Source organism: Parasteatoda tepidariorum, chromosome 7, assembly GCF_982258835.1.
Source record: "Parasteatoda tepidariorum strain Cologne lab strain chromosome 7, Ptep-v5.0, whole genome shotgun sequence".
NCBI lineage: Eukaryota > Metazoa > Arthropoda > Arachnida > Araneae > Theridiidae > Parasteatoda > Parasteatoda tepidariorum.
Window position 1 is genome coordinate 38,696,723 of NC_141761.1, and position 23,219 is coordinate 38,719,941.

Consider the following 23,219-nt stretch of genomic DNA (forward strand, 5'->3'; position numbering starts at 1 on the left):
TTCAAGAGGATGACCAAAAATATGCTAATAATATGCTAAAATTCAAGCACAAAAACATACTTTTTCCGAATAAACATGCCTTTTTTTCAACCGATTCGTATTTTTAATCTCCAAGATATAGGGGTAACTGCACTCTAGGATATATATGGTCTCAATAGTTTGATCAAGAGAGTGGTCCAAAGTTTAGATCCCACAATGTTAATTTTACTTCTTGCATATTTTGTTATATCTCGAAGAAAGTTTAAGTAAATTGAGAATTTTTTCCACACAATTGTAAATCTTATTTTTCCAAAGATAATTCCATGCAAAAAGTAGCTTATAATAAATAGTTGTATTTTTTATTATTTTATTTAATATTAGTCAAAAAAATTTCAAACAGTGAGGTCTGAAAATTTTTACATCATTTTAAAGAATATAATTTTACATGGCGAAATACAAAATTTTAGCGAAATCGGTCAAATTGTTCCTGAGAAATCGAATTTTTAAAATACAACTTTTTTGAAATTCAATTTCTCAGAAACTATTCGACCGATTTCACTTAGCTTTTGAATCTTGCTGTGTAAAGTTATATTCTTTAAAATAATGCAAAAATTGTATACTTTCTGATTTAAAACTTTTTCGACTAATATTAAATAAAATAATAAAAAATATATTTTTTGGATAAATGAATTTTATACTTGTGTACAAAAATGTTTCTATTCGCCTAAAAAGTTCTCGAGATATAGCGAAATACGTAAAAAATAAAATTAATATTAAGATGACGAAACTTTGGGCCGCTCTCCTGCATATTTCCCAGATTGCTGCTACACCCTATATTTTGGGGTCAGCAATCCGAATCCGCTGAAAAAAATTTATGTTTATTCAGAGAAAGTACGTTTATGGGCCTGATTTCGTATCTCAAAAAATCGTTTGCACTAATTAATTAGCAAATTTGAGGTCACCCCTTCAAACCATTAAGAATGAGTCTTAAAATGAGAAGATCCGATCATTAAATCAAAAGTTATTCAGTTTGGTCCGTTTTTCACTTTGTGCACTGTACACCTAGCAGTGTTTAGTAATATATTTAAGTTTTTACTGAGATAAATTCGTTTTGACTTTTTCCTGAGGTGATAGCTTTCTTTACCTTGGATAACTGCAGGGAATATTCTGCACTCTGGCTTTCGAGCTTCACACTTTTTTTTTACTCGTATTTAGACTAGGCCATATTTCCTTGTCTTGTAGGTTTCACCTACATTAGATGCAAACAAGTAACATTTTGTTCTTGGAAGTTAATATAAATTATTTAATTGAAACAGAATTTTATCTGTTATTCTTACTTGAAACCAATATTCTGCGTCTTGTCTTTGGGGGACATTAAGGGAATTAGAAATGAATATAATTGAGCTAATTAATCTGGCATGAAAGGTTTTTCTTTAATAATGCACAGTCATTAAAGAAAAACTCACTACAATGAAAGTGATACAATAACTGATAAAGATTTTAAGTGACCTCATAAATAAGAATGCTATTTAATAAAAATATAGTAAAATGTTAATTAGTTTACATTCATGTTTAATTTATTTCCTATTTTATTTTTTTAACTTACAAAATAAATTTTAAAATGGTTAACAAAATAAATTTTGAAGTAAATAAATATTATTTAATTTCGAATATTACGCAGAGAAGAATTAAATATAAGCTTTAATTTTCTTCAGATTTGTTAAGCATGTGCGAAACATATCTGGAACGATCTGTTGAGATTCACCTAATCATGTCCTTGATAGATTGCAGATTCGTATAACGTGTGCTAATATTTATGATGTGCAACATGTCTTAATGTAATGATTTTGTATCTGACTGGAATGCATTTCTTTAAGTCTGCAATGATTTTGATTTTAGATTCAAGACAGGAAACGTCATGTTGCTACTGCTTGGAGTGATATAAGATCAAACAGTGTAGTATCACCCCAAACACTTACAAAGAAAGCGGAAGTTAAAAAGAAACAGTTAAGCGCAAATAATGCTTCGCAAAATGAGCCACTGGGACCAGATTTCGAAGAAGAAACTCAACTGCTAGATAAAATCTGTAGATTTCTGTTTCCTCTTTGTTTTTTAGTTTTCTCTTTGGCCTATTGGATTAACTATTTAAGCATAAATCCTTGATGTCAAAATTATATTTAATATCTTTTATAGCTATTTCTAGAAATAAAAAAAGGGAAACGAATTTTCTTAAAAATTCATGTATAAGAAAGGATAATGTGGGAGAGTTGCATCTTGCCCTGCGGTACATCGAACCAGTGAAACTCTTAGCGCAGTATATAGTTGATGCCTTTAAAAAAGAGTTAGATTTATTAATATGTTCTAACACAAGTACAATATGTTGACAAGTACCATATGTTTCTATGTACCATATGTTCTTGATCACAACAAATAATACTTGACCACTCCAGGTTTCGCCCTTTGTTATTTTACGGTTACAGAATAAGTTTCTAAATTGATTTGTTTCAAAAATAAATCCCTGAAGTAAATTGAAAAAATAATTAATGTAAATAAATAACGAAATTCCATTCTATACCAATTTTTTTTTAAAAAAAAATTCTATTATTTTAGATATAACCAACTTAATTTAGATATAACAAGCTTGTTGTATCTTAGACGGCACAACAAGCTTAAGTAAAATAACTCCTTATTGTAAAGTTTAATTTAATAAGAAACGCGCTCTCGCACCTTGATCCTGTCAAAAATATAAGTAAGACCACAAGTTAGTACCGTTATATTTTCCCGTTGACTTCATTCAAAACAAGTTTTAATTACGTGAATATTTAACTTCCTTCGAGTAACAAATTCAGAAGATAATGACTATTGTCCAAGGCACAACACCATTTTACTTAAATACACTACAGTATTTATTCACAAAAATTCTCACAAGTTATATGCATTTTTTGTAATTAATCAAATGTATAATGTAATTAGTCAAATATATAATATGTTTCTATAAAATTTCTAAATAAATTGAGTCAACGTATTCGACATATAAAACTAAAAAATATTTCTCCAAGCAACAATTTGCTCTCTTACATAATAATAAAATGTGCTTGTCAGGAGCAAGAGTTCTATTAAAATAATAAAGTATCATATTAATAATAAAATTTTTTTAGGCAAAGATATTTTACAGCGTAACTTATATCACGTTTTTATGCAATGATTTTCCATTGTTTCTCTTAGAAATTTGTATGTATTTTGTTTGTTATATACTTGTCTGCCACTTTAAGTGCATAAAAACTATAAAACACAAAAATATTAAAGAACTTTTGTATTATAATTTTGTAATATTGTATTTACGTTTTAATTAATTTAGCACTTACGTTTTAAAAAATTACAGATTATTTAAAAAACGTGATCTTTGGTAGCAACATATATATTGCACCTTAACAAAATTAAATTTTAAATATCATTGGGGTAAAATTCGCTTTAAAATTTCAAAAATGAGAAGGGTCTGTTAGGCATTTGAAACACGAGACTGTTTGGCCGGGTATGCCCTGTAGAACGAATAATTAAAAAATAAATATTACTATCCCAGCATTTATTTATAAATTGTTTCTCCTTGCAAAACATCGATTAAAGTGCCTTTTGAAGTTGTGGAACGGATACTCTAGTTAGTGAAAGGCATTATATCGATTCATCTATGGTAGTGTGATAATACTGGGTTCGAATCCCACCGTCTACATGGATACATATTTGTGATGTCCTTCTTTAACTTACATGTTCTTCATCTTGACAAGAGCTTATAAGCCAAACTTTGTATTGAACACACAAACCTGCATGTGTATGTTTAACAATACATAAATAAGTATAAATAAATAGATACTTCTAGGGTTCTGGAGGGATTCGCACCAGCTACCTCCTGTATTCATTTTAGGATATTTGGATAGACTTACGAGTAACAGTTAAGTTAGTGATTTAGTTTAGCCTTGCCTAGGTATTTTTATATTTACAAATACATATTTCTCAAGGTTTATAAGTTTGATGATGTTAATTTATAGGTTATTTAGAAATGAAACAAACTGACGGTAAACAAAGTTTATGATTGTTTATGAAATGAAATAGAGGTTATAAAACTGAACAGTTTTGCGTTGTCTCAAATTATACTACTACTGTAAAAATTATGGACATTACCAAAGAGCTCGATAATAAAACTGTGCATTTTAGTGTTCCAACAGAGCCAGAAAATTGGATAAATTTTATCACATTCTGATAGCTTTACCCATTCTTTTTTTCCTTAATGCAATGACCATTCTTTCTAGAATCTAGTACATACTTAAGTTTGAGAAAATTAAAAATGCTATAGAATTGAAATTATAATATCATCAGCTACAAAAGAAAGTGGGATGGAAAACCCAAAGACTAATTTTATGGTTGCTTGAAAGTATTTCTAAAGAAATTTTTTAACTCTTCTCTTTGTCCTCCGACATTTCGATAGTTTTAATCTTTTTCTCAGTAATAATTCATTGGATTTTGATTGTTCTGATCCTCGAAAAAATGTATTTACAGTTCTCTCTCTCTCTCTCAGTATATATATATATATATATATATATATATATATATATATATATATATATATATATATATATATATATATATATATATATATATATATATATATATATATATATATATATATATATATATATATATATATATATATATATATATATATATACAGGGTGTCCCAAAAGGTCGTTTACAAACTTAACATGCTGGTCTGTCATATCATGATGAACAAAATTTACATAGGAACTTGTGTCCGAAAATTAAAACTGCGACCGATAGAGGGCGATAATTACACGAAAACGGGAGAGAGGGAAAAACAATCATTTCAGGCGTGGACGTTGAAGGAGAAGGATGAATGAGTTTAGTAACGCAGAAATGGCCGACATGCATTACGTATACGGCGCCGCTGATGGAAATGGACGAGCCGCGGCACGGACGTACCTTGAGCACTTCCCAAACAGACGTCAGCCAAGTCATGCTTTGTTTGGACGATTGCACAGCAGATTATGTGAATCAGGTGCTTTCGTACTCGTAGCCACATCGGTCGAGAACGTGCTACACGCACACCTGTCGTAGAGGTAACCGTGCTACAGGAGTATGCCATCAACCCGCAAAGAAGTCTCCGAGAAGGCGAACGTGTCTTGGGTGTAGCTCGTTCCACCATGACGCTGTGAAACGTGCATTGTGGCGAATGGAAGGAATTTTGAGCATTTGCTGTGATGTAATGATGTTTTATAATAAAAATCATATTAACACCGCTATCGATATCATTTTTTTCTCCTCATCCAAACCTGCACTTATCGCCCTCTGGCGGTCTCAGTTCTAATTTTCGGACACAAGTTCCTATGTAAATCTTGTTCATCATGATGTGACAGACCAGCATGTTAAGTTTGTAAACGACCTTTTGGGACACCCTGTATATATATATATATATATATATATATATTTTTTTCATGTGTTTAAATTTGTAATTTAGTTTATCATCTACTTTAAGTTGTGCAACTTTAATCTAATGCAACTTTATTTTAATATCAAATCAAATTAAGACATATTTAAGTTTGATTTCATAATTTTTAAGTGACTGACTTTACCTTTAAATTCATACACATTTCTAACTAAAAATTTATTCCTTGAAATTAAAAAATGAGCTCTATTTGAGTTATGGCAATTTTTTTCTTCTCTAGTTTAAGCAGAAATGATCAATTATAAGTGCTTCTTTATCTATCAAAATGACTTTTGTTTTTAATATCTATTAAAATCGAAACGTTTAGACAAAAAGTAAGGAAAAAACAGCTGTATAATAACAAACTAATTAAATTAAAGCAGTTTATAAAAAATTTTATGAGCTTTTTTTGCGCTATGCTCATTTTTCTTAGAGGAATTGTGATATATTCTTTCGAGACGTTACTGATGTTTTCACAATTTGTTTGTATCAATCTCCTAAAAATTCCTGGAAGTTTATTAGAGCCGATTCTTTACTTTAAATACTTTCTGCTTCTAAAGCAGTAGCATTTTATAACGTAATCTTTAAATTTTGTAACATCTGATCGCAATAATTTCATTTACTTAAACTTTTCCAAATCATTTGTCTTAAAATTAACCAAAAATTGAGTGCAAAGATACTCCTCTGAAACCTAGGCTCCTTAATTGAGGTAAAAAAAAATTACATTAAATATATTTTGGTTAAAAGAGCTCGACTTATTCGTCAATATATTATTTTTGTCATTTGTTGAGCTGTGCAAAAAAAATTTGCGATAGTAAAATTTTTTTAACCAAATTGTCAAAATTTTGTAAACAAATTCAGTACATTTAATTTTGTATGTTGTTTTTAGCACCAAAGAAAGCAGGTATGCTAACATATAACCAAATAATAAATGTACCTTTCAGTTAAGTTTTTACTGCAATATCAGTATACTTTTTCGAAACTTTTATAAAAACCTACACACATTTTTAACGTGATTTTTATAACCTGAAAAGGATTAATATTTCTATGAGGTGGAAAGATTTATTCATGAACAGAGTAAAGAACTGCTGTTAAAACACAAAGTTCATTATGCAAGAAGCTTCTGGTCACGACATTATTTATGATGTTAAGTAAGGCTTAGATATAATTTAAACAAAAGCCAAGTTGATTGGTTGCATTCTGAAAGCTGAAATAATAAAACAAATTCTCAGAGGAATTTTTAATGCTATAAAATTCTTTTATGGCATTAATCCTACGAAATACTATTATCAGCAATAAATATATAATTAATATTTTTAAAAGTAAATATTACAAAAAAAAGAATTGTTGATGGAAACTAAGAAGGTAAATTTTTCTTGAAAACTATTTTTCAATACAGGATGGATGTTTGAGACTGAACAGACATTTTTATTTGATGATATTAGGGGTTTGTTTCACATATGACGTATGAAAATAATTATGTTATTTTGCAAAAAAAAGTTATTTAAATATATAACTACGCGCGAAATTTCTTGACACCAAAGGAATTTTATTTATATTCACGAAAAAGGGCACAATTATGATTTTTATTTCCTTAGAAAAGGAATTGCCCAACAACTTTTTTAAACATTTAAATCTAGAGAATTCCCAATTCCATTTTTCGAAAATCGATTTATTTCATTATAACATATGACGCACATCAGGGATTATGTAAAATATCGAAATTTTAACATAACATAGAAATACTGTTTATAAATACTACTTATAAATACTATATAACATCCTTTCATGCGTTCTTGCTTAGGTAATTGTACATGATCAAGTCAAATTCTTTGAAATTGTTATAAACAGTGAAGAAATTTGAAATTGATGTATTGTTAAAGCTATCTCAGTGAAACTGATTTTAGGTTACTTCCTAATTGCTGACTACTAAGCACATGCGCGATTGAACTGTCTGGGCTCGTAAACTCTTCAGGGAATGTATAATCAAGTGTGTTAGTGTTAGTTATATTCTAGTATAAATTAAATAACAATAAATAAAAAATGTAAAAAATCGTCCTTTAGCCGAATTTGTTTTGTAGTTCAGGTTACTTAACCTTAACTATAAATCGGCTAGGGTGGCTTGGGTTTCAATGGCTCTCGTATTTATTCTACTCCAAATACTTTGCCTATACATCATCAACTCATTTTTTGAAAACTACGAATAATAATCTTCATCAATCAAAGGAATTTAAAACCTCTTTCTAAAGAGTCAGGCAGGGTTATGATACTTTTGTTCAGTTTTTCAGGATATGTTCTTTATGCAAAACTAAAAGACATGTGTTTTTTAAATTTATGTAAAACTTTTTCTCTATTTGTTATAAGGGCCAAAATTGCAAATCCTCTGAAATTTTCAGAAAACAAGCATCAATTTTCAAGTGAAAATATTTTTTGTGAAACGAGAGAATCTCGATACCGGACGTTATCTTACGTGTTACTACGTTCGCACTAACTATTAAGACATAAATACGTTCAGAGGACCTATGTATCAAACGTTAGAGGTCATTCAGAAATCTTCGAAAAAAGACTATTTTTTTAGAATTTGTCAAAATGTACTAGTACCAACAGTGAACCACAAAGATGCACACCGATGAGTCATTACGTTATGACCACCCTCCATCTATAACAATGGGCTCGCCTAGGTTTTCATGGTTTCTCGCCCAGGAACAATGCTTTCATGGGGCACATTAGGACCCATAATCCTCATAGAACAATCCCTGACGTCTGGAAGCTACTTGAACATAGTTGCAGACCAGGTTCACCCATTCATGGCAACAGTTTTTCCTGCTGGGGATGGTGTTTACCAATAGGATAATGCACCATGTCATAAAGGTCGAATCGTCATGGATTGGTTCGAGGAACATTATAGGGACTTCCAAGTCATGTCTTGGCTCCCAAATTCACCTGACCTTAATCCAATAGAGCATTTGGGGTCCTATTTGGAAAACCAAATTCGTGCTGCCACGCTACTCCCTCACAATGTAAGCGAATTGCAGGACCAGTTGGTGAGTGCTTGGTACCAGATACCTCAGACTACCTATCAGCACCTTGTGGAATCAATGCCACGGCAGGTGCTAGCGGTTTTGAGGGCTAAAGGTGGTCCTACGAGTTATTAGCAGGGTGGTCATAATGTAATGGCTCTTCGGTGTACAAATGTGACACGTTCTATTTATAACACGCAGCAAAATTGCAAAATGCCCAAACGGTTTTAGCACCACGCTGAGCGGAAGAAGCTTAACTACTAGCCAGATAGATGAGTTTATTGTATCCTTCTATCATTTTTAATGAAATTTGCGAAATTGTTTGGAATCGTTTAGTTATTTGTTGTATCTTATTTCTAAAAATATTTAGATGCAAAATTTGTTAAGGATGGGGGGCGTTATTGTTGACAAAAATACATTTTGTGAAACAGATTGCGGTTAATTTGAAATATTTTAATTTCGCATCATTTTTATTATAAAATTTATTTCAATTTTGAATAAAATACATTTTTGTATAAATGAAATGCACCATTACACTTTTCAACTAGAGAAATAATTCCGAAAAGCAAATTTAATGCAGATTTTCTCTCTATAATACAATTTAATGTATGATAGAATCAAATATTAGAAGTAAATAAAAATAGGACAGAATCATTTTCAACAGATAACAAGGTTGAAATCTGAAATAAAAGATTTGCTACTTATTAGAATATTTCATGTTTTTACATAAATACACAACGTATGGAAAAATGTTGAAACACTGCTATCAATTTACACTATCCTATGTTTTTCAATAACATTTATTGAAGGGAAAACAAGACAGAGACTACCAGGAAAATATGAAAATAATTGCTAAAATCTACTATATTAATTAACCCTTGTTGTTAGAGTTCGAGGGGTTAGGCCTGCAGAAAATGTTAAAAAAGCGTTGCGATTACGTCAGAGTGGATCATCTTTAAGTATTATAGAACATGATTTGAAGTTTTTCTTATAAAAAAGCTGAACTAGCTCACTGATTTAATTGCTACAAATCAGACTATATATAGGGGAGAGTCAGGTAGCTCCACCCACTTAAGGTGTATTGCTTATATTTCTGTATAATATTGAGTAATAATCAATATTTTTGTATGTTTCTATTGTTTTATCACCTAATTAAATAATGCAAAAGGAATGAACCAAAAAAGGAATAGTTTAACTTAAAAAAATAGAAATTTAAAAAATTTGGCTACTGTATTCAACACGTTTTCAAAACTATTGTTCACCATGTTACCAGTTGCATAAATACTTGACAGTTTGAAAATAATCTTTTTTTAATATAACAATTATTGTCCGATGGCTACTAATAGTAAAACCTAGTATCTCTATTATGAAATAATTTATTTCTTTGACGAAATAATTTAAATAACAAAGGTTAAGTTATCTGTCAATTATCATGTCAATTTATCCGATGGTACTGCGTTTTTTAAATGAATCAAATATGACGTTTGCCAGTTCCACAATCAAGAGGTTTTCCATTTAGGTAGATGTTCATAAATGCGTTTAACGCTTTTAAAAACCAGTAAGTAATGCTTTTTTTTTTTTTTTTGTAAGTTCATTGCTGAAAAGCCCCTTTCAACCGCTGCAGTATTCCCAGACAGAGAAAACATCAATTCCATCATGAACAGTATGTTGCTGTATTTCGAGATTAGAGGGTCATTTTAGAAGTGAGGCGCTCTTGTAAGATAACAAAAATTGAAAATGTATCACGAACATTAACGGGAAAATGGCCGTCCGCGCGGACGCTGTATTCGAGAAATTTGTTGTCCGCGGGGAATTTTTGACCGCCGAGGACGGATGGACGGGCGGTTTTTCGAGCCCTGATTTGATTTGTTACTTCCTTGTTCAGAACAATATAATTTTGTTTTTAAATTGAATTATTTTTTCATTTTATTATCAATATTATTTCATTCATTTTAATCTAAGGTCACCTTAAGACATTCAGAATTATATATAAATAAATAACAATAAAAAATAATTGAGCTTAATGTTTTTCAAAAATTTCTCTTCTTTGTAAATTTGGTACTGGTAGTAATCCTCTATTTAAGATGAGTGAAAGTAAGTAAAATATTATTTTATTTATTATCCTAACTGATACCTTTCTTTAATTAAGCTAAGAGAAACCGCTTTTATAAAGTTTATTCCTTCAAAAATAATTATTAACTGTAATCCGTATTATTAGGCATGATACTATTGATAGAAGCCAAATGATTAAAACTTTCCACAATCAAACAATTTTCTCCATTCCATAACTTGCATGAAAATTCTTTTACTTCAGTACCTACATTAGCACTTATAGTATAATATTTGACAACTATTAGAAACAGCATAATATTAATAGTACTCATAGCAAATAAAAAAGCAGTAGAAAACTCCATTTCATTAATATTCAACAAAAATAACATTTCCAACAATTGCTTAGAACAATTGATAAAAAATATTTTCTACTATCTTTTCACAGGACTGTAAAAATGTACTTTTACAACGCAATATGCTGGCATATGAAATATATTTTTGAAAAAAAAAGAAATACAGTTAGTAGATTATCATCTGAGATATTTCTGAAAGTCTACAAAAAGAGAAATAATGAAGCAATGTACTATATATATATATATATATATATATATATATATATATATATATATATATATATATATATATATATATATATATATATATATATATATATATATATATATATATATATATATATATATATATATATATATATATATATATATATATATATATATATATATATATATATATATATATATATATATATATATACACTGGAACCCCTGTTATACGTTGTCTGTTTTGTATGTTATCCCTGTTTCCACGTCATTTTCTGTTGGTTCATGAAAATAACCTATACCGATATTGTTATATTATCCAGGATTTTAAGTAACCCTTTCTAAGAAAAACCCACTTTATAAGCTTTTATTAGCTATCAAAGTAATTATTTTTTGAAAAACTTTCAAATTTTATAATTTTTTATTGTTTTAGAGGGACTTGTCTCTTAGCTGTTTGTAATTTTTCTGACATTATTTCTGCCCCATTTTATGATCCTTTTGTGTGTGTGAAGGGATTTCTCCCTTGAATCAAAATCAGAAGGGTGGTGGGATGAACAAGGAATGGGAATGGTAACTCAAGAAGTGTTTAAATTGCAAAATTTGCGAATGTTATTTTTTTCCAGCAAGCTTCAACCTTTGAATCTTGGAATTATGCAATCAATTAGAGAACGTTACGTTAAACAACTAGTCAGGTAATCATCTCTTTTCTTGATTCCGATTACCTGCAAGATGCTTCTGAAGCAGAAATAATTGTTAGAATTGGATTTCTGCAGCACTGGACAGTGTCGACTAAAGTGCATTACAAATGGGTTTAATAAAGCTCCTCGCTGTTAAATATTTTTCGGCATCCACCGGGAACATTGGCCTTTCGGAATAAAATTGCCCGTCAAATTGCATGTCTGAATATCTTCTTAAGTCAATAACACGTATCGATTTCGATTGCAGAGACGATTTCAACTGCAACACACCTTCCCTTACTTTTCAATTTCTTCAATCTCTTCTGATTTGATACCTGTTCCCGATGATAATGATAAAAGTTATGTAATTCAGCAATAAATAACGGAGAATATGCCCTCAACATAGCAAGAGCTCGAAAGCATAAAACTGAAATATTTACTAGCAATAACCAGTGTAAGTATTGCGAGAGATAGTGTTACAATTGCATCATAAGAAAATTGCTAAGATTACATATTTTTTCTAGAACTTCATCAATTCAAAGTTTCAGTTTTAAGAAAAATTATCTTCAATTTTTATTTTACCCCGATTTTATGATATCCCACTTTTTTTAACGCTAGTCCGACGGAAACTTAAAATCGGACTGTGTGTGTGCGTGCGTGGGTGTGTAAGATAAAATTTGCAAACAAACAAGAGAAGAAATGAAAAAAAAATTAAAAATTAACAAAAAAGTTCACTTGATGACATCTAATAAATAATGCTTTCTAATATTATGTGTATATAGTCAAAACAACAGGTATGAATACAGCAGTGTAAGAAGCATACAGAATGCAAGAAAGAAATGGATTTACAAACAAAACTTTATCAAGTAAAAATCACAAAAAAATCATCAAAAATAAAAAATAAAAAACTAGTAGGAACATATAGAGTAAGGAGAGAGAACGAATTTTATGTACTTACAAATATCTTGATTAAAAACTTTTTTATAACTATTTATTTTAACTAAATTTTTAGTTCACAAAATATGACATTAAAGCGTTATTAGAGGGTGATGGGATATATTTTTAAAGCGTCTTCTTGCTAAAGTAACGAGCCGCATTTCACAAGTGTGCTACTTTGAATTGCCCCGAAAACTGGATTTGCAATGTAATGATATGTTATACTGGATTATTCAAAGTTTATAATTAATAAAAGGGGAGTTTAAAGTACAGCATTTTAATTCGATGGTTGTTTTTAGAAATTAATGAAATTTTTTTGAATAATATTAATAATTAAGTAAAATATTGGATGTTGTTGCTGATTAGTTATAAATTATTTTTAGTCACGGATTTCCCGAATTGCATATGAGAAAATTATCAATCAAGAAACTAGAAATTTTCTCTTTTTTCGTCATTTATATATATATATATATATATATATATATATATATATATATATATATAATATAATTAAGTAGTGCGACTCGTAATAAGATTTTACCTCTTTTTAATATTTCTGTAAAAAAAGAAGAAAAGAAAAAAAAACGAAACATCTGGGCGACAATTTAGTTTAAAGGATAATTGTTGCCACTGCCTTTTCGCTTGCATGAGCTACAAGCATCCAAGTGGGGAATTTTTCTGTGTAAGATATGCCTTGGACATTTTATGATCTATGATCATTTCATTTAGCAAAAGGGCCTATTAAATCTTGCAAGACTTTCCTGTGAAATCTTTCCTTTAAAAAAAAGAAGAAGAAAAACGCGACTAAATTTTTATTTTAACTTTTTATATTTGTTCATCACATCAATGAGGGAAATGTTTTAAAATCGAAAGTTTTGTCTTTAAGAGAATATAAAAATAATATTTTTATAATCAATTTAAAATAATTTATAATAATTATCAATATCTGGTTTTATTCGCAATACTTTTTTTATTTTAATGAAAGTATTAAGCAATGTTCATACACATTATTTAATTCAGTTCACTTAAGCTAATTTTTCTTAAACACAACAGTTTAAACAGTTTAAATTATAATGGCGAGAATGTCTGACATACAATTAAAGCAATCCCCACTTATGTGAGGTTTTGTAATAAGTGTGGGTTGTGAAATTACAGGAACTAAGTGAATTACTCTATTTTAAAATAAAACTAATTGAGTTATTGACACATCCAGAATCGTGTACTGTATATAATGGAAAACGAACTCATTTAAAACTTTATTTGAAAAGATTTTTGCTAGTGTTTACGCTAAACTATGGCCCATTTCAAAGTCGAATCTTTATTTCTGATAACATTGGTTATCGGATTATTTTGTGGTAAATGCATTTTATTTTATATCAATACAATGATTTTGAAAATAATATTATTAAGAGTTTTCTTATGAAGCTTACCTATATTTATATAGAATATTTAATTGCTGTCGAGGGAAATAAAGTTCAATTATTTAACTATAGCAATAACTCCAAGGATTAGCTTAATGCGACATATTCTTCGAACTATATTCCTTTACAATAAAGCTAACTATAAATAGATTTAAAAATAGTCTGCTGTTAGTATTAATATGACAGAAGTATAAAAAAAATATTATAGTATCATGTTGCTAACTTTTTAAATAAGAATATTATCTATTTTATCGCTCCAAAAGTTATACATGAACTAAGTATCATACTGAAACAAATTAACCGTTTTGAGCTACTCTTTTAAAAGAGCAATTGTTCGGTTTCAGTAGAGTTGAATCTGGATATACTAACTTATATGTGTGTTTAAAATTTTTTTGAGTTACTTTGATAGTTTAATAGCTATAGAAAAATAATCAAGAGGTAAAATAAATAATGGGAGATAGAATTTTGACTCATTACCTAAATAAATTATATTTGAACCATATTTTCCAGATTAAGTTTTTTTTTAATGTTTTTACGTTAATAAAAATGGAATGTTTATTTTTTTCAAACAAAATACGTTTTTCATCTGATTGTGTATGTTAAAACATCATCTGTACTAGTTAACGTCTATCTCTTGAACAAGTAAGATTGAAAGATTAAAATTTGTTTAAAGGAATTTTTTATGGGTTCTTTATTTCAACAAATTTGATGTTTTTTTTAATCATATTTAAAATTTAATTTTTAAATTTTATTTTTTCTTAAGTAATTAAAATTTGATCTGAGTGTTTTTCGACTGCAAACGGATATCTGTTGAGATACTAGAATCTTTTAACTAAATCTAGTAGTAAGCTTAAAAGATATTCTAACTTATCTAATGGACATAGAAAAAATCTTCGTTTTGATTGAAAAATTAAGAGTAATGTTAGCATCTTTGATACAAAAAGGCATTTTTTGCAGCTAGTATGATCCAAAGTGGTAAGTAATGCATTTTTTTTATTTCTCATTACTGTTGTAAATAAATTGAAATAATTTCAACGACATAGAATTTCAGAAAATAAAAACCTTTGTAAAAAATATACTTAGTAATTTATGCGAAATTTCTAGACCATTCGCTTCATAAAGAAAACTTAAAACTTTTTATAAAAGTTAAAACTCGAAAGGTTCAAGACTCACTAACATTCTCACACACAAAAATATTATAGTTTGCTAATTTTACAGATAATTATCAATTAAATATATGTTATTTTACTAGATTAGCAAATCGTGTATATTTTTGTATTTTTTATACTGAATCATTAGAATTAGGTATTTTTTACACATTTATATTAACTTGCAACTTTTTTTTTCTACTTCCTTTTTAAAAGGTTTAAAAAATAAATGTTATAATCTTTGTAAAAATTTTACCTTGCTTAAAAAAGACCAAATGCGCATGCTGTTTTTAATTTTTTGAGAAATTTGTCTTAAAAAGTCTGTTTAAAAACTTAATAAAAGGGAAGCTTTGTATTACTATTGTTTTTTACAAACCAATTACAATTTTTGTTTTACTTAAGTAAATGAATTTTATTTTGTTTGAGTTTACATTCCTAATTGTTTTCTGTGATAAAAAACCCACAAATAAAGAAATAATAAATTTAACGAAAAGTGAGTTATAAGTTTAATTTCGTGAAATTAACTGGTGATATTTTGTAAATTGTAACCAACTTTCTTAAACAAACACACAATAAAACAAAAGGAATAACCAATCCTTTTTTTGCAGTTTAACTTGACTTAAAATGAAAATTAATGATGCTATTATATCAAACCAATTATTTCTATTCATATCCGACCCTTATTATTATTAACTGAACTATTTTGTTATTGAAATTCAATGAAAAACTTATGTATTTTCTGGTTCAATGGAAAACACCGTATTCTAACGTAGAACTCAGTCCTTCTTACTAATGGAACCAATTGGATAATGTGTAGTAGGTTACACCGCGAGGTGAATGTATAAATTATTATAAAATGCCCCATTCATTTAAAATTTGAATCAGGCTTATACTCAGCAAGCAAAAAAAAAAAAAAAAAAAATAGTTACTCGAAATATCGCTAGCAAGTTCTGCTGAATTTTGTTCATAAATATAACAAAAATGTGTTAATTACTGAAAATAACGGTCTTTTTTGCTATGATTTCGAGTTCGCAATGTGCTTTGGTTTTATAAGACACTTATATACAGGAAAACCAAGGTTATGACATTGTAACAAGGATTAAGGCTATATTCAACTTTTATGCTATTTCCTGTTGGCCTTTTAACTTTAGTGGTTGATAATATACTGTGAAAACCACTGGTAACTACCGGTTTTAACTTAATAACAGGAAAAAAACAACAATCGGTAATTATATTATTTTAATAAGCTAGGAGCTTTCGCCTCCTTTTGATCCCTTAACCTATCCATTGGTTAATTCTCATTCAGCATTGCTTTTTTAAAAGTCCAGAAAAAGTATCCTTTTGGATAAAATTTATCTAAACACTTTAATTTTATGTAAGCGCATTTCGTTAATATATTATTCGTATGGAAGTAAATGGATAGCAAGATTTAAAAAATGATTAAATGTACTTGAAAAAATTATATTACAGAATACAGAACTTATGAATACAGAATGTTTGACGCAATAAGAAGTAACAAATTATAAGTAATTACATTATAAAAAATATAATAATATCAGACACTAAGATTTAATAAGACACTAAAACGATAATAATAAGTAAATAAATAATCTTACTTGTGTTAACAATGTATAACGATACATTTATATCATATAACAGCTGAAATTGTATAAATTATTTATCTTTCTTGAACCTCTTATATTTTTAAAAATTTCGATAAAAATGTTAAGATTTATATTTGACATCGTCTGATCTCTTACTCTAAAACTTTTTTTTGCCAAATGTACTTTTTATTACTTTTGAATCGATAACTAGTCGTTATTTGAGACAAAAAAATGAAAATATCATAAAAAAACCCACTAAAAATTGCTCTAAATTTCGAACAAATTGAATTTAGAAAAGAAAATCCAACTTTCAGCACAAATTTCAGCTCTGTAATTGCATTTTTATGAGCTGTACAGTGGAACACGCGTGATATTTTTTATTGCAACAGTAAATAATTCTCGTAATAATTTTCAGATACTAATTTTTAATCTTTCATCGCACTCATTGCACAATTTTCTTTTCACGTTTGTAATTTTGAATTTCAGAGCCTTCTAGTTTTTAGCAAAATAAAATTTAACGTGAAGTTCTATATCCAAAAACGGTGGTTCCACATTCCGCTTTCTAGCTTAGATAGATTTATTTACATTATTTTATTATACTATTATTATGTAATTGCCTTATTTTATTAAATATTAGTTATTTACCTTATTTTATTACATATTAATTAACTTAACTTTTTCAACCAAAACAAATGTTAAAAACTATGTAATTTATTAATATATCTTATAGCTCCATATCCAACAGGCAAGTTTTTTGTTATTACAATTATACCATACTAATGTTTTAAATAAATAAAATACTTTTTGAAGTGTATTTTTTATTTTCATTTTTATAACTCATCATAGGTGGTAGTTCGGGAGGTAAGTTATATTAAATTTACCGTTTTTTTTACTTCAGTTGTAAAAACGATCTTCTTCACTTTTTCGAACAGAAAGGCAAAAAATCTTAGAAGATTTTATTTAGGATGATATTTTTTTTATAACCATTGTTGAACAGCCGACTCAATTTTGAGTTTACGGTTACCATTGCTTAACTCCGTAGTCTTGCAATTTTGAACCCAATTCAGAAGACAAGGGAACTCCTAGATCATGTATCGGGAGAAGTTTGTCTTCGTGGAGGATTTTTTGATGGAACTAACCAGCATTTACGTTACATGGTGAGGAAAACCAAGAAAAACTAACATGATAAGCCTGATGGCAAGAGGACTCTAACCCATGATCGTCTACCACTTACTAAATTTTACGTCATCACTGTGTTTGATGCGAGCCAGGTGCGGAATAGATCAGCCATTGCTGGGATTCGAACTCGGGTCACCTCATTGGGTGGTGAGTGCTCTATCCCCTGAGCCTCCATGGCTCTTAGAATGATATTTAAAATATTCAAATAATTTAAGTTTATTATTTTATTTTAACAGCCATTAATTGAGAACTGAGTTAATTAGATTGTTTATATTAGTTGTCAGGTTAGTTAAAACATTTTAATTATTAAATTTGTAAGCATGTAAAATAAATCTTTCTCATCTTATCATGTAAAATAAATGTTCTTAAAAAGATTTTTTTACGAGCAATTTTTTTTTATTTTTGAAATTCTCAGGTTATGTTCTTTATGTAAAACTATTAAAAACGTTTTTTTAATTATTTTTTACGCAAAACTTTCTTTTCTCAAGGTTTAGGGAAATAATCAAAAATTTCTATTTTTGTGATCTACTACTACTTCCACACTAACTATTACGACATAAACACTTTTAGTAGACCTTTGTATAAAAGGTAATTCAAAAATTTTTAAAATAAAGGCAGGATAATTTTAGACCTTGTACGTCTAAAGTAAGTTTTACACTTCATTGAAGTTTTCTAACGTTTAATTTTTGTAGGTGGAAAGAGTGGGAGTAAGTTTTTTTCACAAATAAATTATTTTTGTTAACAACGGTTTTCTTATTTAGATATTCAGATTTATGTCATGTCATTTTCTCATGCATTAAATGAAATTTAATTCAATGCATAAGAAACTGTCATTACATTTAATAAAATGCATATGAAATTACTTGATCTTCTTGTTGTGTTACCCTTTTTTTGTGTTAGTAGTTAAAGTTTTATGAGTTTTTGTGATTTTCAAGATAACAAATTGTACAGTGCTCGAAAAAAACAAACCACTCTGAATAATTTTTGATCTAATGATTGGATCTTCACATTTTTGGACTCAATCTTAATGGTTCAAAGGGGTAATTTCAAATATGCTAATAAGTGCAGACGATATTTTAAGTTACGAACTCGGACAAAAAAACGTACTTTCTTTGACATAAACATATTTTTTCTTGACGGATTTGGATATCTGACTCCCAAAATATAGGGAATCGCCACAATCTGGGATATATGGTCCCAATAGTTTGGTCAGGGGAGCGCTCCAAAGTTTGGACATCTATATGGTAACTTTACTTTTTTCATATTTAGCTATATCTCGAGAACTTTTTACACGAATTATAAATTTTTGCTCACAATTATAAAATTCGTTTATCCAACGATAATTTCATGCAAAATATAACTTTTAGTAAATATTCATTATTTTTTATTATTTTATTTAATAATGACCGACGAAATTTTGAATTGTAAGAATATTATTTAACTTGTCAAAATCAATTTGAGCAAAATCGTTTTAAATAGTTTCTAAGAAATTGAATTTCAAAATTGTTAGATGCTTAAAATTCGATTTCTCAAGAACCTTTCGACCAATTTCGCTCAAATTTTGTATTTGGCCTCGTAAGATTAGATTCTTTAAAATGATGTTAAAATTTGTATACGCTACATTTCAAAAAGGTTTTACCATTATTAAATAAAATAGTATGAAATAATAAATATTTACTAAAAACTATATTTTGCACGGAATCGTCTTGAATTTGAATTTTATAATTTGTGCAAACATTTTGTCATTCGCAGAACAACTTGAGAAATAGCGAAATACGCGAAAAGTAAAATTGACAATTAGATATCCAAACTTAGGAGCTCTATCCTGTCCAAACTATTGGGACAATATTTCCCATATTGCGGCTGCCCCCTCCTTTTCGGGAGTCAGAAATCAGATTCCGTCAAAAAAAATTATGTTTATTCCGCGAAAGTACGTTTTTGTGTCTGATTTTGTAACTTAAAATATCGGCGGCAATTATAAATTAACATATTTGACGTTACCGTTTTGAGTCATGAAGATTGAGTCCTAAAACGTGAAGATCCGGTTATTAGATCAAAAATTATTTAGCGTGGTCCGGATCTTTGCGCACTGTACATTAAATAAAAGCTTGTTTCATCATTTACTTACTTTTCAACAATTACTTTAAGCAAATACCGTCTGCAATATGTATGAAATAGTGGTTCATATGTAAAATAGTGCGTATTATAAGTAAAACTTCTTTTCTCTAATATGCTGCTTATTTTATGTCTCATAGATAACAATTCAGTCAATTGTTTTATTTCCTTATAATTTTATAAATCACATCTAGTGAGTTTTTGAGTAAAAATTAATTATCCTGGCGTTTTAAACTCTTTGAATGTTTCTTACGTTTAGTTTTTGTAGGTAGAGAGATAGGTACCAAAATAAATCATCTTTTTTAGCAACTGTTTTGTTTATTGAGATGATGAGATCCATAAAAAGACATATTATATATAAAAAGACAAAGCCATATTAACATTACATATAATTTGCCATTTTGATAAAATAAAAGATAGTTATAAAGATAGTTTATAACCTTTTGTATTGTATAGACTTTTCTAGCAATTAGTTCAGTAACAAATTCCTGTTTATAATACATTATTTGTCAATACTTCCAGGTGGAAATGGTAAAAGTAAATTAAATGCAAATATGTTACTTTAATCAATACATTACCTTTTTTTCTTACCAGTTTTGCTTATTTTATTGCACAATATCATAGTTACTTTCATTTTATTTCATTAAAAATTACATGATTTCAACATTTTATTTCAGCAAATATGAATATTTATTCAATGAAGTATTTTTAAAAAAATATTTATTGAAATATTTCTAAAATATATAGTTATGTCATATTTTACAAAATGTGTACTTGATTTATTTACTTAACTTGTGAAAATTAATGACATCAAGTAAATTATAAACAAATTTTTATTTTTATTTTTAAGTAACTATCTAAAAGAAAAAAAAAATACGTAGCATACTTTGTATAAGATTTAGTTTGAAATCTTTATAAGGTTTAGATTTAGCAAGTACGAGTATGAAAATTTGGATATTAAAAGAGCGATTAGAGTTTATCATTTTTCATTCAATTTTTCCTAATTTAATTTAATTGATAACTTTCTTAAAGATTATTTTAGTTTTAAATGTTCTAATAAAATTTTACAGCTAGTGGCAAAGGAGGTAAGATATAAAAATAGTTTCAAATGTATTATTTTAAGTGACACTTAGGTAGTTGAGTTTCTTTTTCAATTAACCGAATCATTAATCGAACTTACAATAGTTTTGATTTAGGCATATCAATAGGCTAAAATAAAATTAAACAAAACTACTATATAGGAATAATATTGCCTTTTTTGAGGGATATTTAAGTGCTGTTTAACAGTTGACTCCTTTGGACGTGCCTTAAACAAATTTTAGTAGATAGGTCTTTGGATCACATTTCGCTGCCATTCCTTAGCAAAAGTTAACTTCACCTACATTTATGTATCGTTATAGGCAAGCCTGACCCCATCCCCTCACATACACTGACAAGACTACAAGATAACTCATTCTGCGAAATGAAGTACGGAAAATGTGTTTAGAAGCAACGGAGAATGGTTTTGTACAAAATGTACAAAAATGTTTGAGTGCAAAATAATGGGAAATATTTTCTCATACTGGATGGCTTACTGGGCTTTCATTGAGGAACAGTTTTGCAGTTACTTTGGGATACTCCATATTATAGAATTGGTATTGTTTTTTTCAACTTATAATAATAGAATACTGACAAAATAACTTTTCAACCTATAATAATACAATATTGACTACTATGAATTTGAGGAGACATTATACAATAGTCATAGCGAAATATTTGGCTACCAAATCATTAACATTAAGAAACTTCCCGAACAACATGTAATCTAAGCAATGAACTGATTTTAGCTAGCGTTTTCATACTAAATTTATTAACTAAATGTTACAGTTACTTGTGCGTGTAAAATTTCCATTTCGGTAAGAAAGTAGTCTTGACAGTAGTTTGGTAAGATTGAGTTTTCGTTTTTATCATCTCATTGCAGCCAAGTAAGGAAGAATGCTGTCAGTATTTGTAACTTTGGAGCGGATAACTAAGCTTTTTCAATTTTAAAACCCAATTAGTTACTTTTTCCTCAATTTGAATTTTTTTTGCAAAAAATATCGGTTTATTAAATTTTAACTATTTTTACATTTATTTATGTATTTTTATTTTTAAGTGTTTTTATGTTATATTGTAATTATATAAACAATACAGTCAAATAACCATAAATACGATGGTATTTACACTGTTAACTGCGAGAAAAACCATTTATTAAATGTTTTTCGCCGAATACGGTTAAGTATCAATAATTTTATCGATCTCACTGGACCGAGATCAGGAAGTCATTTTGTTCTCTGCAGCTGAGTACATATTAACGCCGAGAAAGTTAATCTTTTAATCTCATAACGATAGAACGGCAGTTTGAATTCCACCGTTAATATTACAATATTTCTTCTTTTTCCTTCAACACATGTTTCCAGAGTTTCAAGAGTTTTCAGATACTCGTATTCACTCATAGATGGGAGAACCAAAGGTGCTTAATACAAAAAAAATCTAGTATTTCTCCTATCTTGCGATAGATTAAACAACCAGATAAACTAATTAAACTACGTTTCACGGTTTATTTGATAAAACTCAACTCAACCAGAATCTAACTCTAACACCCATAACCAAATGAAAAGTTTAACTCGACGGTCTTGAAACCATACTAGTTGTAAATGTTTTTTTTTACCATTTACAACTAGCATGGCTTCAAATCATAAAAAATGTTTCTGAAAATATGGTTAGAAAACCAAGAATACAAAACTATAAATTTTTAACCAGATTAGTTATTAGTGGCTTCAAAACCGTAACAGTAAGAAATGTTCTTTACCGTAAACTTTTTTGTTAATTGAATAGACATGCTGGTTATTTTACAGTAATTTTAAAATGAAAATTCTGAAAGTCAATTTAGAAGACAATAAGCTATGGATTTTAAATGTTTAAAAAATTATTTGATGAACACTAAGTTTGTAATGAAAATAAAGTGTTGAACTGTAAATTTTAAAAATTTGAAATTTGCTTAATCAATCGCTGT

General features: G+C 28.4%; 2 protein-coding genes across 6 annotated transcripts in view; both read left to right on the plus strand.

Moving 5' to 3' along the window:
• LOC107447053 (glycine receptor subunit alpha-2) overlaps nucleotides 1-2,200 on the plus strand; it is a 31,832-nt gene extending 29,632 nt beyond the window's left edge. For all 4 annotated transcript variants that reach the window (XM_071183568.2, XM_071183569.2, XM_071183567.2 and 1 more), the window contains one exon: nucleotides 1,879-2,200. In XM_071183568.2, coding sequence (XP_071039669.2) covers nucleotides 1,879-2,142 — 264 coding nt within the window. In that variant the 3' untranslated portion in view covers nucleotides 2,143-2,200. The remainder of the gene's footprint in view (nucleotides 1-1,878) is intronic.
• Nucleotides 2,201-13,932: 11,732 nt separating this feature from the next.
• The window catches only part of LOC122269039 (uncharacterized), a 34,510-nt gene continuing 25,223 nt past the window's right edge, over nucleotides 13,933-23,219 (plus strand). Inside the window, exons 1-6 of one of the 2 annotated variants that reach the window (XM_087167701.1) lie at nucleotides 13,933-14,073; nucleotides 15,097-15,114; nucleotides 17,622-17,636; nucleotides 17,738-17,752; nucleotides 18,763-18,777; nucleotides 21,256-21,270. In XM_087167701.1, the coding sequence (XP_087023827.1) occupies nucleotides 14,013-14,073; nucleotides 15,097-15,114; nucleotides 17,622-17,636; nucleotides 17,738-17,752; nucleotides 18,763-18,777; nucleotides 21,256-21,270 (139 nt within the window). In that variant the 5' untranslated portion in view covers nucleotides 13,933-14,012. The remainder of the gene's footprint in view (nucleotides 14,074-15,096; nucleotides 15,115-17,621; nucleotides 17,637-17,737; nucleotides 17,753-18,762; nucleotides 18,778-21,255; nucleotides 21,271-23,219) is intronic. The other variant, XM_087167702.1, reaches the window with a different exon arrangement.